This window comes from Dipteris shenzhenensis, chromosome 25 (genome assembly GCF_047967505.1).
Source record: "Dipteris shenzhenensis isolate YYH24624 ecotype China chromosome 25, Dip_SZ_1.0, whole genome shotgun sequence".
NCBI classification, from domain to species: Eukaryota; Viridiplantae; Streptophyta; class Polypodiopsida; order Gleicheniales; family Dipteridaceae; genus Dipteris; species Dipteris shenzhenensis.
In genome coordinates this window covers 26,519,439-26,537,533 of record NC_141620.1, presented here as the reverse complement: position 1 = coordinate 26,537,533, position 18,095 = coordinate 26,519,439, and the positions used below count along the sequence as shown (strand labels likewise).

General features: G+C 42.5%; 1 protein-coding gene across 1 annotated transcript; it reads right to left on the bottom strand.

Annotated features, from left to right (window-relative positions):
- Positions 1–225: 225 nt before the first annotated feature.
- LOC147885675 (putative E3 ubiquitin-protein ligase RING1a) lies at positions 226–16,788 on the bottom strand. Its single transcript, XM_087396368.1, has 10 exons — positions 16,336–16,788; positions 16,150–16,186; positions 3,762–3,820; positions 3,572–3,653; positions 3,197–3,317; positions 2,897–2,938; positions 1,668–2,207; positions 1,407–1,526; positions 1,037–1,261; positions 226–609 (listed from the first exon to the last, which is right to left on the bottom strand). Exons 1-10 carry the CDS (start codon positions 16,409–16,411, stop codon positions 583–585), a joined length of 1,329 nt encoding a protein of 442 aa, XP_087252494.1. The 5' UTR covers positions 16,412–16,788; the 3' UTR covers positions 226–582.
- Between the last annotated feature and the right edge of the window lie 1,307 nt (positions 16,789–18,095).

The window sequence follows — 18,095 nt, the reverse complement described above, 5'->3', positions numbered from 1 at the left end:
CTTTTGTTTTTGTTTGCTGACTATGACACAACAAAGGGAGATCATGAAGTACAATCCCTTTTATCTGAAAGAAAATTGCACGCATAAGTACAACTCTTTTTGTCTGACACAAATTGCATGCATAAGGCTCTTCATGCATCGCCAGAAGAAGAGCTGAAATTTTCAGAGTTTATAGTCTCACAATGTTAAGAGAGTTAAACATTTTTAATATTTTGGTTTGTGAGAAATAACATACATTGTTGCCTTACTAAGTCCACTGGACAAGGGGTTTTCATGCAATTAGGAAAGTAACAATGTATTCACCACAACTGGCATCTGTTGTAAGAGTGTGTTATCACCAAGTCAACACAAATTACAAAACCTTGACACAACTGGTACAGTATTGTGGAGCCTGCTTCTTTTACTTTTGATAACTCCACTATATGAAATATTAAAAATTATTCAGTCTACAAAGAATAGGGGCAGAAGTGTGGTGACAGTATTTAATTGAGAAGATGGGGGGCTCCGAAAGATTCCTGAGGAGCACCACCTAAGGCCTCCATAACATAATGGCACACCAGGACTCAGAGCAACTTAAACCAATTATGCTTTGTGGCGATACGTAATGACCTGCACAAGTAATAGCACCAGAAAGCCCAGAAAGATGTCAAAACTTGCTCTTCACAAGGCTTAGTTTTTCTCATATCTCTGCTTGCTCAGACATGCTGCAAACCAAGTTCAGGGATATTTTATCAGGAAAAAGTTAAGTTTTAGTTACAATAATGATTCATATGACACAAGAGAGAGAAGCAGTAGATGAGTCACTCGTGGGAGACAGCTTTAAAAGTTCACAGAGAGCAGAAAAGAATTAAGACATGATCATACTGAGATTGCTATGCTTAAAAATTCAAAAGTTCAAATTCTGCAGCCTCTCAACAGACTGTGGGGAGATTCCAGATGCTTTTGGCTCTTGAGTTGAGATTTGCTTCATGCCAGTTCCAGTGAGAGAATGATTCACGAATCAAATAACCCACATACAAAAAAAAGTTGGGCGTACCAAGTTGCCATGACAATGCCAAAAGTTCGTATAAATTTGGCCAAGAGTAGCTTGGGGATGAAGGACTTCAGGGGCCTTCCAGCTCTCCACCCCATCATTCCAGGCTTGCCCTTTGTAACGCTGAATGGGCTTGCCATTTACCCTGACATCAGACTGCCCATTGGCATTCCCAACCAGAAGTTCTACATCTCCAGCAGATGGCAAAGACAAGCAACTGACCAGGAACTGTGACAGTAATATTTTTCATATTCTACATGATATAGACCCAAGAGAGGGCAAATTTCGAATACACTATATGATGGAGAAAATAAAACGTGTATAAGACTATTTTCTGTGAAACAGCATAAAAGAAAGTAACTTTTTGCCTTACCTTGCATATATGGTGAACTGTCACATTTGCTGGACAGCAAATATTAGGCTTGTCAAGACTAGGCAGTTTGTCCACAGTATCAGATTGATTAGAAGGTTGTAGAGTGAAATGAACATCAAACTGCATTGTCAATCATTTTACTGGTAAACAAGTAACAATGTGCCCCTTTTACAACTACATGTGTCATGCATCAAGCATTACATAGAAAGCATGAAGATTATTGAACGTACAAACCACCAAGTGCTTTTATGAACCACTTACATCAACATCACTCTCTGAGCGTGCTGTTGCAAAAAGGGCATCAAAAAGGGCAGTTGCACGTGCGCAGTGGACGCGCCTGTTGTTACCACTACCCAGGCCTCCATAACGCGTGTGACTACGTGCACCTGCCCTAGCCCAGCTCACTAAACCTTCCCACTTTCTAGCATTGGCAGTGGAAGTTTCTCCCTTTTTTTCCTCACTTATTTTCTCTATTGCAAATTGCAAGTCCTTGTTACCCTGGGCCTCTCCATACTCATCATCGCTATCTTCCGGTAGAAAACGCTTCCGTCGTCTCTGTCTTTTGTCCCTCAATGCAGAGTCCATTGCTGTTGCCTGTCCATATTGTTCCAAACATTCCTCATCATCTCCACCATATCTCTGATCTGTTCCTTGACTCTTGCCTTTATTTTGATTTTGCATATTTCGAAGCTTGCTATGAGCTTTCCTCACAATTGCTGCAGCAGTTATTTTGGCTGTTGTGAATCGTCTGGTTATTGCATCAGATTGCCGTTCCAATGTCTCTGCAATACTTGCTTGAAGCTACATAAATAGTCACCTTAGTGAGAGAATTTCTTATATTTCCTTTCTGCAAACAAACTAATTTCAAATGTGCCTACCATCCCCCTTGTAAGGAAGGCAAGGCCTGCATTCTGGCACACATGTGCATATGTATGCAATACATATGTGCATCAGGATTCTCTTTTTTGTAGGTATGTGTGGCCAAGCAAACATATGTATGCTGAAACGCCGAAACGCCGAAACGAAGGCAATGAAGATGTAGACATCTTTTCAGTCCACAGATATTTGTGTTTTACTGTAGACAAATTACACATCTAGGAGTCCTCATTTACCTGCACATAGAATTCAATCAACTGACTAACTAGACTCTTTTATACCTTGAGCATAACAAGCCCATATATGTGATCAATATGCAGGCATGTCCAAGCACATACACCTTAATTTGGAAACGTTTAGTTGTACTCTGTAAACAAATAGTTAGCTAGGTCAAACAAACACAATTCCTGCATTCACTAATAGGGCGCACACAACATAATTGATGTGCAGATAAGAATCACAAAACCATGTACGAATTTATTTACTGAATCAAAGACCACACTGTTGAAGTTGTTGTACAATAAAGAGAGGGCCACCAGGTGCATGTAAATACCCAATGTCTTTTGTTGTAAGGGAAGGCCACCTAGTATTTGAGTCAAAGTTGGTGCACTCACTTGTTTATTTCTGCGCTTATCTTCCTCACGTATAGCCAATTCCTATATATTTCCACAGTCGGCACAGAGGTTAATAACTCAACCTCTGATAATCACTAATCCAAAAGAGGGATAGACAAGCTGGGGAAGGGCAAAGTGTACATGACTTGATAATTCCAAGATCATCATTTTGTATGCAAGAAAAGATTGAATGTGTCCCATTTGGTTTTGGCAAGATTCAAGTGTGCTCGTAAAAACAAATGTCACGGCCTGTTAATCTTGGGATATGAAAGTCCAGATTTGTGTTCAAATTGACCATACCTCCTCTTCATACGTATCCACATTCGGGTATAGAGCTGCAATAAGGGCATCAAAATTCAGATCGTCTCTAAGTGAGCGTCTGCTTGCACAATGTGTGCGGCAGACAGGGCATTCATTGTTCCTGATGAGAATTTCACAGGCAACTGACTCAGAATATTGCAAGATAAATAACAACACATTGCTGTACTGCTAACTCTCTGTACAACCTCATGATGACAACGATCTCTTTTTATATCCTGATGATGATCAATGAATTTCACCGAGATACACTTGCACAACAGTCCCATCTTAAGGCTCAAACTTCTTATGTTATTATAGAAGTCAGTTTCAGAACATCATTTAGATATTTTTGATATAACAACAAGGACTACTAACCCGAGCCGCATGGATTTATCTATACATTCTTGGCAGAATCTATGAAGACACTCCATCACAGTCCGTGTTTTGCGAATAATTCCTGTAGCATTCAATTTGGCTCCTTGCACTTAAAACACAGAATAAGCTCCTCAAAAATGTATTTTGGGTTGTAGTCCACGGGCAAAAGAGAATGGTTTATAGAGCATACGTAGGCAAATAGGACATTGCACATCCTTTTGAATACCAGAAAGATCCACCTGAACATATCTGCAAGGAAGACGGCACATACATGTTTTCATAAGATTCCAATGGACATCAATCTTTACAGAAATCCAAACAAAGGCCGTAAGTGGAGATACCTGAAAGTTTTATCATATGGCAGTAAAAACATTTCTATTAATTTAGCACCCTCTATGACTAATTAATCTATTCCACGTAATAACACTGATGGAACTGAAGACATGCAGAAAGCCAGTTTTGATGTAATAAAAATTCTGTTAATTTAATATCTGCATAGAGAAAAAATCCAAGGAGACCTAAGGCCAATACAAAACATAAACTGTGATAACTAGGGAAGTATGGGGCCAACGTCCATTTGCACATAAATGATAAGGTCAAATTTTGGGATATGCACAAACTTTGATCTATGATGCCAGCTCTTGACGATGAACACAGTGATGTTCAGATAAATCAACGATATGTAGAAGTATATTCTGTTTGACTCGATCCCCTAGCTGAAACACAAGGAGCTTCCATGAGCATCCATTTTGTTATTAACACTTCATAGCATGTGTGGGACCCTGACAGAGCTAAATGTGACCTAGCTCAAGTTCCTCAAAAGCATAATATTATCTGTTCATTGTTGTCAAGGGCCTCAGACGCATCATAAGTTTTAAACCCTTGACAGTGAACCTATCTAGATTAGATGTTCAAGATTATGCCAAGGTTGAGGCTGTGTTCTGAGATTTCACTCTCGGGTCGATAAGAAGGCTGTCCAACCAGACTATACAGCAAGCTATGCCTGTCCACTATCCACGGAAGACCACAAAACTCTAAAAAGAAAAGTGTATTGTGTTATACAAAATAGTTGGCTGAGATATGGTCTCATGAAACAGGTTACATCAAGCCTCACTGTCCAAGTGAGAATGCATCAAAAGCTTTGCACTAGGAGCTGTAACGAATAGATGCAATGTGTGAGCTAAGAGAACGGAATGTGGCACCTCAAGTGCCACCTTCTAATTAGGCTTGCATGTTCTGATTTTTGTGAGCTACCAAAGGGTGTGAATGAGATGTGTTACTTGTCGTAAATTAGTTGGATGCTCCCATGCTTTAATACCACGGTGCAGTTTCTAAATTAACATGGTATCATATAAGACATTGACAATTTTCAGGGACTGCCCAGCCAATGATTTCTTGAGAGAACGCTAGAGAAGATGAAAAAAAAAATAGTCCGATGCTCCCATGCTTTAAATTAACATGGTATCATGCAAGGCATTGAGGATTTTCAGGGAATTCCCAGCCGATGATTTCTTGAGAGAATTGCTAGAGAAGATGCAACAGAATTGTGCAACCAGCCTTCACTAATTAAAGGGTGGTAAGATCCACTTTAACTACAGCATAAACAGTAAATAATCAAATTATCAATCACCACAGATTAAATCACAGGGAGCTAGAGTGCTCCTACTCAGAAACAAAGACACTGATTGGTCCCAAACACTGGTGCCCCTTGTGGTATTTCTTTAATATTCATATAAAGCCAAGAGGCTAATTACAAGGTCTCTTGAAAGCTGCACCACACGCAAACCACTGCCCGCAGACTTCCAATATCCTGCACACCCTGCAATCCCTACTCAACTTTATATGGCGAATATCATCCAATCACTAGGCAATCGCGCTCTCTTCCTTCCAATCAAGCGTGCAACATAACTGAAGGCATAACATGGCTAACTAGTTGCAGAAAAGCCAAAGACAGCCAAAACTTTGGCACAACCAGCCAAGAAACCCTTCCAAAACAGGTCGCCCCTCTCTGTAGTTATCCTGGCCATTGCCCAACAACATAAATCAGCCTTCCTGAGCCTGGAAACAATACCAAACGCAATAACCAGCCAACAAACCAGTCTGGGAATGGTAAAAGCAGGCAAAAACTAGCCTTCCTCTACCCAAAATCCACAGGAATCAGATTGTTTTAACTGGGAAACCCTGAATCCAGAAAAAAACATGTGATTCAGCCCTGGCATAGCCCAAAGGCAGCTCCAAAACAGGTCGTCCCACCTGGAAAAGGCCCCGAAAGCAGCAACCGCTGACAGAAATCAGCCAGAAAACAGTTCGCCCCACTATATGCAGCTTGCTTGCAACTCGGGAAGCAGCAAGAAGGATCGCCTCTCCTCCTGGAGCCCGGAAATCAGCGAAATCAGCCTGTAGAAGAATTCACAGCACTTCTGGGGCCGAGAAAACAGCAAAACCATCCTGTAGAGAATTTGCTTCTCTTTTTGCTCAGCTTCCAGCAGCAACAACAGCCTCCAAACAGGTCGACCTGCCTCCCGGAGGTCACTAGCAGCAGAAGTAGACCAAACTCAGCCAGAAAACAGGTCACCCAGCTCCAGACTCTCTCTAGGCAAAATTGCGATTCACTTTCTCTATTATGCTCTAGCCGAGATAGCATGACCTCGGAAAGATCGGTGGGCATTTTCTCTTAGATGACCGACTTCTGTAATATTTAATGTGCGTAATTAAAATGGTCAAGAGAAGTAACTGCCAAGGTCCTAGGTGAGGGTGTAATGGCATTGACTAGGTGGTTCTGAGTGCTAAGGCCTAGGTGCACCTAAATGTGTAATAATGCCAAGGGGCAAATGGTTTAATTGTGCCCCAAGAGAGGGGTAAATGGTGCACCAAGTGAAAAGGCCTTAAATGATGACATGTGGCAAAGGGAACCATCTAGGGAGTTGTGGGTTTTGTGGATATGCATGGAACAAAGAAATTAAGTATCGGTTGAAAATTGCGATCCATGAAAGCAAGGTTGGGAGGAAAAACGAGATGCCATCGCCCGTGATAGGAAAAAACGAGATAAGAGAATTAGCTTAGGTTCGTTTCAATTGGTATCAGAGCGCAAGGGAAGAGAGACGATCTGGGTGACGGAAGAAAGGCTTGGAGCGCACAGGTGACGCAGGGTGGAGTGCTATTCGACGAGCAGCTGGCCGTGATTCAGAACTTGGGACAGCGAGGGTGAGGCAGAAGATAATCCAGCCCGGGCTTGGTCAAAGTCCTCGTTAACCCCTGAACAAAAAGAGAAAGCTAGAAAAGAAGGATTGTGCTTCGGCTGCCTTCAGCGACATCAATGGAAAGATTGTCCCACTAAATAAAGACTGTCGCACGGCTAATATGATGATATCTGAATGCGACGCGGAAATGCAGGAGAGCCCCAATGCGGAACATATGCAGATGCAATTGGCGGGACCTTCTCGGAGGTTAGTACCTGTGTTGTTAAGTGTGTCTGTTACTAAGTTAGTAAGCGGTGCACCTGATAACATCCTTTCAAAGCCCGCAACAACAGGGTATACGGTTTTCGATGAGCCCGAGTTGATTAAAATGAAAGGGCAAGTAGCCAGTCATGATGTGATTGTGTTGTTTGACTCAGCGTCAACGCACAATGTAATCAACTCGAAGCTTATTAAGAGGCTCAAGTTGAAAACTAGTCCGTCTGACTATACTTATACGGTCAGGATGGCGGATGGAAGTTCAACTGAAGTATGGGACCAAAGGGTTACCTAGTTGGAACTTCGAATTCAGGACTATGTTGAGAAGCTGGACTTTGAACTGACCAGACTTGCTCACGCAGATATAGCCCTAGGCATGGCTTGGCATTTTTGGAAAAATCCAGCCATTGATTGGAAAAAGCATATTTACCAGTTCAAGATGAACAGGGTAGAATATGTTTTGCGAGGTGATAGGTGCACCTAGGCCTTAGCACTCAGAACCACCTAGTCAATGCCATTACACCCTCACCTAGGACCTTGGCAGTTACTTCTCTTGACCATTTTAATTACGCACATTAAATATTACAGAAGTCGGTCATCTAAGAGAAAATGCCCACCGATCTTTCCGAGGTCATGCTATCTCGGCTAGAGCATAACATTCCTTCCCTCTTCAAGCATCAGCGTCCTCGATGATGAAATCTGGGAACACTCTCCGTAACTGGTATACGGATTCCCAGGTAGCTTCCGATAGAGGTAGACCATGCCATGCAACCAACACCGTGGGGATCTTCCGATTGCGCACTTGCATTGTTCCTCGGTCCAGGATTCTTGTTGGTTTGCGTCTTGCATTATCCTCTATCTCCTAAAACAAAACCACACCTTTGATTAGTGAGTCACCAGTATGCAAAAATTTCTTTAAACGAGAAACATGAAACAGTGGGTGCACCTTACACCCCGGTGGCAACTCTAATTTATAGGCTACCTTGCCTATTCTTTTTAGAATCAACCACGGCCCACAGTATCGAGGTGATAACTTAGCACACTCTCCTGAAGTCAACGACTTCGAGTGCGAAGGAACTCTGAGAAAAACTTTTTCTCCTTCCTTAAATACTCTTATCGATCGGTTTTCATCCGCATACACCTTGGCTCTATCCATAGCCTGGCGGATATTAGCTCTCGCAAGTGCTAGCAGCTCCCGCATCTGAACCACAAAGTTCGCGGCACTAGGCACTTTCTGAGGTACTCCAACTATAGTTGGATTGGCTGGTCTATAACCATAGTTCAGCTCAAACGGACTGAACCCTGTAGAGGAATGTTTTATATCATTGTAGGCAAACTTCAACAATGGCAACCACTTGTTCCATGTATGTTGCCTCAATGACACATATGCCCTCAGCATATCCTCTAAGGTCTGGTTGACTCTCTCCGTCTGACCATCCGTCTCAGGATGATCCCCACTACTCATTCCCAACTCAGTCCTTAGTGTCTCAAATACCGCTGTCCAAAAGTGACCGGTAAATCTGACATCTCTGTCTGACACTATGGATCTAGGCAATCCATGCAGATGAAATATATGTCTAATAAACAAATCCGCTACTTGCGGGGCACTAACAGACTCCCTAGTCGGAATGAAGTGAGCCATCTTGGTTAGACGATCAACCACCACAAGGATAGAATCATACCCTCCTTGTGTTGTAGGCAGCCCTACAATAAAGTCCATGGAAATGCTCTCCCACTTACTTAGTGGTATTTCCAAGGGCTGTAAAAGTGCAGGTGGCTTCACTCGCTCGGCCTTACTTACCTGACACGAAAAACACCGTGTCACATATTCATGAATATGCTTTTTCATCTTTGGCCAAAAGAAATCTCGCTTCACGAGATCATATGTCTTCTCGACCCCTGGATGTCCCGCACACGGGCTATCATGGCACTGTCGAATGACTCTCTGCCTGAGATCATTCTAACTAGGTACTACAACCTTGCCATTTCTTTCTAGCATACCATCCCTTATGGTATATCTTGCATATGTTTGGCCTTTTCTGGATGCCAGGTCATTCTTTTCATTCTCCCCGGGTATTAACACACGAGCCTTAGGCCATAAGCTCTGGACAAACTCGTCCACCTTTTGAGTTTCTCTAATCTCGGTCATTAGAGCACTCTCTAATACCGTGAAACTCAGGTTGTGCATAATGCGAGACAACACATCAGCCACCTTATTATCCTTTCCACTTCGGTACCGAATCGTTAAATTAAACTCCTGCATGAGCTCTGCCTACCTAGCTTGGCGGCCTCTCAAGTCAGGCTGTTTACAAAAATGTTTCAGAGTATCATGATCCACATCCACATAAAACTCTGAACCATACAAATAATGCCTCCATGTTTTCAAAGCATGGATAAGAGCATACAACTCCAATTCATGAGTTGGCCAATTCCTTTGAGAGGGAGAAAGCTTCTTGCTTTCAAAGGCTACTGGCCTTCCCTCTTGAAGGAGAACTGCTCCTACCGCAATGCCACTTGCATCGGTTTCCAGGAACAACGGTTTCTGGGGATCAACTATTTTTAACACCGGTCTTGTGACCACAGCTTGTTTTATGGTGTTAAAACTTTCTTGTTGATTCTATCCCCAAATAAAAGGTACTTTATCTGAGGTTAGATCAGTCAATGGCGATACTATTCCGGAATATCCTTTGATATGCCTTCTATAAAACTGGACAAATCCCAAGAATGATCGCAACGCCGTCAGACTCTGAGGGATTGGCCAAGTTAGTATCGCAGCCACTTTCTTCGGATCCATTTCTAACCCCTGTGGAGTAATTATGAACCCTAAATATTCAAGCCTAACCATACACAGTATAGTTTTCTTTTTATTTACATAAAGACTGGCTTTCCTCAAAGTACTGAACACTATTCTCAAATGTTAACGATGCTCAGTAATACTTTTACTGAACACTAGAATATCGTCAATAAAATGTACTACAAACTTTTCGATATACGGATGTAGTAAATCGTTCATAAGCATGACGAATGTCGCTGGAGCATTGGTAAGTCCGAAGGGCATTACCAAAAACTCATAATGATCAAACCTGCTTCTGAAAGCGGTTTTATGCACATCCTCGGCTCTAATCCGGATCTGATGGTAGCCACACTTAATATCTATCTTGCTGAAAATCACGGCTCCATGTAATGCATCTAGCAAATCATCAATCCGAGCCATCGGATACCTGTGCTTAACAGTGATATTATTCAATGCTTTGTAATCTATACAGAGGCGAAACTTATCATCCTTTTTCTTCTTTAATATCACTAGCGAAGCAAAAGGTGAGAAACTTGGTTGAATCTGCCCCAACTTGAGGTATTCTTCCAGTTGTCTACGCACCTCCGCCTCTTCAGTAAAACTCATTCTATAGGGAGGTCTATTTACAGGTTCAGCCCCCGGGATCAGTTCAATCTTATGCTGAACTTTCCGCTCTAGAGGTAACCCATAAGGTAGTTCATCCCTAAAACATTCAGAGAACTTCTCTGATATTTCTTTAGCCAACTCGGCCATCTTCCCATCTTGGGTAGCCACAATGCTAGTCGATGCATCATCAATCGACTCTACCGATGCTATACACAGACACAAAAACTCTTTCGGAGTCCTCTGAATTTCCATGGCTGAAATCAGTGGTCCTCGAGGTAAATCCTTTGTAATTGGCCTGCACATTCACATTTTCCAAGGGCCCGCTAGGAATTTTAATTCCCCAAGTCCTGCACACGTGGCCAGACTCCAGTGCCCCAGAGGCCCTAGGCAGTCACACGCAAATTACGTGAGTCGCAAATTAAAATTCCCATGAATTCACGTCCTCCTGACAATTGCCTTGAAGTGCCATTACGTGCTCATAGAAATGCAAGCAGCATTGTAAGTTGTACCCACAAGCAGCCTATCTATGCAATGGAATTGGCATGATTATTAAGCACTTGCAACCAACTCTAATAATCATGCCAGTGGGCAGCCCTTAACATCAGTCAATAAGCAGCCTGCAAATATATCCTGCATCTCAAGTTGATGTGCAGCAGTCATAGAATGCGTGCCATCAAATATGCTTGAAAGTTGGGACAAGCATTGACAGTGTCCCTACCACTATCCAAATCAGCTCAAAACTTCCGATACGTGCAAATGCTGCAACTTACCAAAGGATGTGTGTCTGCCATTTGTCTTAAAATCTGTACTTGAATATTTGTAAAGCACCTGTACTCCCCCAACAGTTCCTATATATTATAAGCTCAAAAGGGAACAATGAAAAAATCATGATTATGAAACATGTGTGCACTAGTGACAAATAGTTTGGCTGAGATGATATTCTCCCCCCAAAGTACAAGCTGATTGTGCCTGTTTGATATTGAGACATTGTTTTCCTTGATTGGACAATCACAATGGCTTTATTTGAAGACCAGATTTGCAATCAATAGAGGGAGGTGGCCAGCTGTTGTGCTTCATTGCTTTATATTTTGAGGATGCATGTGACCCAACAGCTACCTTATTCTGTTTCAAAAAAAGAAAAAGAAAAAATAAATGTAAGATTGGATACTAGTCTTGTGAAGGTATATTTTATTGTCACATTAGCTGACATGCAAGTTCCATAACAATTTTTGTCCAAGTGGGGGCCAGCCCCTGTGGTTCATTGATTTATCTTTTGAGGATTTGTACGCCACACCAACTACCTTACAGTTGTTTTACAAAAAAAAATAATTTGCATGATTGATAATATTAAATTGCTCAAACCCAACTTCTGAGATATTTTGCATGGTCCCTATATTTTTTTGGCACCTAAACGGAATGCAAGTTTTATAAGGATTTTTGTCCAAGTGGTGGCTATGTAAACTCAAGCAGCAACCTTTGGCTCATTTTACCAAAACATTAAAATTTGTAAGATTCGATATATTCTTAGTCCTATGAAGGAATGTGTGTGTGTGTGTGTTTCTAGGCGGAGTGCCGCCTTTTGTCAGTCATGCTTATGCTGATGATTCTTTCTTCTTTCTAAGAAACTCGAAGGCTGATGTCAGGCATATTATGCATGCACTAGATCTTTTCGAGCTTGCAGTTGGACTTCTCTGTGAGTGTGATTGGCAAAGCATCTTGTGGCCTACTAGTGCCCTCTTCTGATTAGGTGGTGCGTCATTTGGGCTATCCTATTGGATGGCACATTTCTTTGTCACAAGAGAGACTTTGGGTGCTGCAAAAAGTTAGATTATTGGAAGTTATCTACTTGGCCATTGCATGTTCGCCTTCGAATTGTCCAATCTAGTCTCATGGCTTATGTGTAGTTTTATTTGCCCCTTATTCCTTGGCCTTCTCAAGCTATTCAAAAGTTTATCATTGAGGTCATGGAATGCTTTTGGCACACCAAGAACGATCGTAAGGCGCTTTGCCTTCTCAAATGCAGTTTATGTCTGTTTGCCCATGAACATTCTTGATCTTCACACTCATTTGCTCGCCCGCTAGGCTACGCTCTTGCCCACATTTTTGGAGCAGCATCAACCACGGACTCTTATGCTGTTTTGTTTGCTCAGCTCTCTACATATGGATGCTTTTGGCCATTGGGTTTCGGCCATCTTTGATGTGATATTTGGTCACTTTTCTGGTTGTATTCGGGCTGTCTGTTCTCTTCTCGATTGATTCAGGATTGGCAGCAGCTTCTAGCTTACCTACACTGGTCAGGTAGACCTCCAAATCCTAGTAACACACTTCGATTGCAGAGTCTTCACTGGATTTGGGTCTTTCCTCATCCTTTAGCTCACTCACAGCCTTGCAAGGCGTATTTCCTGCATCGGTTACAGTGGCAGATGTTGTAGATGATCAGGGTTACACAATTACCTTTCCACAGGTCAAGAGACAATATTGTTTAGGGCTGCATCACATATCAATTTGGAGTATTATTACTTACCTTGTTGCAACCTTTTCAGCCTGTCCCTCGCCTATTTTCTACTCTCTCCTTACTGGTTTGGTAATTTGATCGTGAGACTCCGGGTTACTCTTCCTTTTCATTTGCAGATCTTTCTGCCACTTATTGCTTCCACCCCTTGGATTCATGACCATGGAAATTGCTTTTGGCATTTGAATAAGCCTCTTTCTTGGTGGAGGAGCTCTCTTTGGCGCATTTGGAGCAGTAAGCTACCTCTCAAGCAAAGGGTCTTTCTATGGCGCTGTTTGGTTGGGGTTTTACAATGGGATCTTTCTTGGTTGCCAGGTGCATTGCTTCTTTGGCTTGCCCCACATGTTCTCATCCACGAGAGACTTGTCCTTTGACCCATGATTTCCTTTTAAGATTGATGACAGGGCTTCGAGCTCGTTTTCCCTCCACTTCGTTTGGCAAGTAGTTTTGGTTGTTTGGAAGACATGCTGCTATGCCAGACTATGATCACTTCTTCTCCTAGTGCCGTTATTGGGCTCTTTGGTCCTTGTATCATGCTCGTACCATTCACCTGTATGAGCACTCTTCAATGAATGTCTTTCCGTACTTTCGAGCTTCTTTGCTTCGGTCTCTTCAAGATGCTCATTCCCTTGGAGACCTTCCTCAGGAGCAGTTGGAAGACTTTCATTGCTGTTTTTAGTTTTGAGTAGTAGCTGTTCCACACTTGGACAGCCATGAATCTACATTATTCTTAATGAAAAGTGTCTTTTATATTAAAAAAGTGTGTGTATGTGCATGCATGTATGTATGTATGTTATGAAAGTATATTTTTGTGTCACATGAGCTGCCATGCAATATGAACGAATATATGTATGTGTGTGTACACACTTTTTTTGGTGAAGTCTATTTGTATTTATATGACAAAAAGCAGTCTCCAAAAAGGGAACATGCAACTACATCATCAAAAGATGGCATCATAGAATGAGTATGTAAGATAACTTCTCCAGAATGCAAATCCAAAGTGATATGAAATGTGTCCAAGTGAGCTGCTCTAGAGGGCCTCTAGCCCAAATCTGAAATTTCCTTGTATTGCTGACTTAAAACTGGAAAATGGGATGCTTTTGAAGTGATTACTGCTCTCACTGGATCCCACTGCAAGTACTATATAGAAACACCCCCATAAACCACAGCCTCCAAGTACCAAGGAAGAGAAAAAGGTACATATACCAGCCTGAAGCATACCGACACTGCTCAACATGGCAGGCTCCAAACATGCATCTTGAACTACATCATCATCCTGAGATCTCACCAATCTGCCCTCCCTCCCCTGTATTGAATTGAAAAGACAAGTGTATCCCCTCCTCCATCCCACAAAATGCAAATCACTTGGAGAAGAATACCTCTTTCTAAAAAGGCACCATCCATGTGACTTTACTAGGCTGTCCACCATCTCCCACGATCCACTCCAAAGGGATAGTATATCAATCTAAGTAATCCTTCTTCTGCTCCCTCTGAGATGTTGTACCATATGAATCCTTTGGTCCTCTAGAAGGTCTTTAAAGGCCTTCCATGGTCCCACGGAGGAAGCGAGACCACTCTCCCACTTGGACCACTCCATATACCCTGACGCTCCAAGAGGCATACCATGATCATCTAAAATAGATTAATTCCGCATAGTGGAAGGAAGATTCCATGTTAGTGAGCTTCTAAAACTACTCCAAGCTCTCACAGTAGCTGCCATCATCTGTGATGAAACATGCTAATATTTGCTGAAGTGAAAATCCACCTAGTGCTTTCCCACCAAATCACCATCCGAGGAGGGAGTTTAAAAAGTGAATGCATAGCAAGAACAAATCCTTCCACGGATTTTGCCTTGGCATAAGTCCCCTGACAATCAGCTTACAAATCAAAGCTCCGTACTAAATATCTAGACAACAATATTTAGCCTACCTTAAAACATAGAAAGGATCAATATCTTCCAAGCCACCTTGGCTCTAGTATCGGATAGGTCTCTTAAGCTGAGCAATATAGCCTCGTGTGGCACTAACATAGATACAAACCCGCTGTGGCCAATAACATCTGGTTTACCACAACCACTTTAGAGGCAAGATCCAATATGATAGAGTTCCAAAATTGAAGCTTCTTCCTAATGGTCTCCAACAATTATTGCTTGGGGGAGATATCAATGCCAACGTGAGAGCCAAAATATCCAACTGATTTATATATACACCTATGTTAGCTCGGCAATCTAGGGAAGGCTCATCATTGACCCAACATCCATTGAATTTGTGTCCATTAATCTCAGCTCATGTTGCAAGACAGAGATACTCCAAGCCAACCTGACGGAGGTATGTGTATGAGGGGAGGAATCCATATAAATTGTTGTGTTGTCGGCTAACTCACTATTTAGTAGCTCCTTATCTTGACGGGGAGTCTCAATATCAGTTTGGGATTTGAGAAATAGGCTCATTGCTTCAGCCACAAACAATTGAAGTAAAGAAGATAGCGGGCATTCTGCTGAAAGTTGAAACATGTCTCCTTTGGCACCTTTCATAAGAACGTTCCTAAGGGAATCTTGACACTTGTCAAAGGCGAAGAAGTATCGGACTCGAAAAGAATAAGAATAACTGAAAAGTAGTCAGAGGTGGGGACCCTTGCGACAATACAAACATTGCCACCTCTATTTAGTAACCGATCATCAGCATAGAATCTATCAACCCAAGCATGGATGGGCTTCAAATGTCTCTTAATTGGACCAAAAGAATAGTAGTGAGGAGTGTAAGACATGAAAGACATTCTCAAGCCAGTAATCTGTGCCTCTACAGCGACAAATGAATGCATTCTAAGAAGCTCTCTCTAGAGAGTGGATGCTTCCTTCTCTTTCTCCTCTTTTATCCGCGGCTATATAATTTCTGTTTTGAGCTGTGAAGGTGCTGCAGCTCAGTGAATCAATTGTTTCGATCCCAACTGCATGAGTTGCCTGAGGGCATTGCTGTTTTTAGAGCCCAACTAGGTCTCAAAACCTGATACACAAAACTCGCACTGTCCAGAATATTTATCGTAGGAAATGGTACGTTTAATTTGGAATAAGAAGCAAATCATTTGATAAAACGAGAACGTGAGCCGCAAGCAGCACACAAATAAGTACAACATAATTAACCCAAAGCAATTGAACCAACGATCGGGAAAAGAAAGAGAACTTTCGCAAAGAAATTAGGTGGACGAAACGTACTCATCATGGTTGCTGTTAGGTGGAGAATCTTCAGCATCTGCAGTCATGCCGGGAAAAGAGAAGAGAAGTACCCATCACGCTCATGAATATGAATAAACGGTCTAAAGAATATTATAAGAGTTCAAAAGGTATGTGTTTTACATCGATCGGAGCCAAGGACGGGAAGTCGAAGAGGATAATACTTACCGCGGTCCATGCGGTCCACACCAGAAGACGACGCCGGGCTAGATTTCTCTGGGGTTGGCATGCCTGCGGTAAGCATAGGTAGAGGTCGCCTACTCCACGTCAAACTCACTTGTGGCGAATTACGCGGTGCTGCAGCGGGGGGAATGATGCGTCGTAAGCAATCGATCCCCGCGTGCAGAGGCAATATAGTTGTGCGGAAGATGAGTTGGCATCCTCAACCTCTCACAATCTCTCTGTCTCTGTGTGTGTGTTCTCTCCTCATTCAATCCATGGTTCCCGCTCATTTGCTGCTGGCTCCTTCGCTTGCGCGCTGTTTTTCTGAGGCCAAGACGTTGGGAGAGGCATCCGTGCAGAGCGAATGCGAGGTGGGTTGTGCGTAATGGCGATTGTGAGAATGGTGGCTGCAAGGGGAGGAGGGAGCTATGGAGTGAGGAAGCCACGGCGATGGCGATGGTGGTGCTGCTTCTGCTGCTGTGTTTCTTATATTCTCACTACTCAAATAGTGACGAAGACCAAGCTCTTCAGTAATTGACATCCGCTACTAAATTACTAAATTACATCTTAATTATAAACTAGATTTGCTGCAGTCATCCGCAATTGGGCAGGCAGTCATCCCCAATTGGGTATAGCCTTTTAGTCATCCGCAATTGGGCACCCAGGTAGCCTTTCCGTCATCCGAAATTGGGCAGGTAGGCATCCTTTCCTTCATCTGAAATTGAACATGAATCCTCTTAAGCTATAAATTTTTTAAAGGAAACAAGTGAAAAAAGATGAAAAACACGTGTCATTCAATAGGCCTGCCCAAAATAAATGGGGAGGCCAAGGGGGGGAGCTAGGGACGAGTGGTGGATTCAGGGAAGCTAAGAGAGAGAGAGAGAGAGAGAGTGAGAGACTAGTGGTGGAGTGAGGGAAGCTAAGAGAGAGAATGGGGAGGTGAAGGGTGGGTGGGCTAGGGACGAGTGGTGGAGTGAGGAAGCTGTGAGAGAGATCGTTAGTTGTGCATAATTGCCGCATTTATTGGGCTGACAGCTTTAACAATGGCCAATGAGAAAAATCTGGAATTTATGAAATTTAAAAACTCCCCTATTTTAGCTTTGCGAAATGGCAAAGTAGAACCATTGCTAAGGCTACCCTGTAAGGGTAAGCCAAAAAGCGAATGAGTAAAATGGTGGACATGAGACACGACACAGGGTCCGTTAGGACTCGATCCCCCATGCAAATGTTAGGGTGGACATGAGCCACGACACTGGGTCCGTTGGGACTCGATCCCCCTTGCAAATGTCAGGGTGGTGATTTCTTTTTGATTTTGCAATGTCCATATTTTGGAAGCTGAAGTCCAACAAATACATGAATCAGGTGACAAATACAAATTACAAGATAATTGATCCTCGTTGCAGTCTATAGAATATTGTCACTGGACTATAACCATATGAATACGGGTGTCGTCAGATTCTTTTGATCTTGCATCCACGTTGGCTTTCCTTGCTCCCTTGCATTGCACCAGAGAGGAATAAGAATTTAGATTAAAAACAAGCAATTTTGAATGGACGAGCAATTCAAATGATAATATATAATTATTATAACCACACATAGTGTGGGCAAGGAGGCGACACACTTCCTTCCCCAAAGAGTTATAATTTGAGGGAACAGGCCCTTTCCTGGGTGCCGAGAATAATATTAGTGCTGAGAATAAGTCTCACGAATGGATAAGATATTGGCATATTACCTGAATGTGAACAGTTGTTTCATCGCTCCCTGTT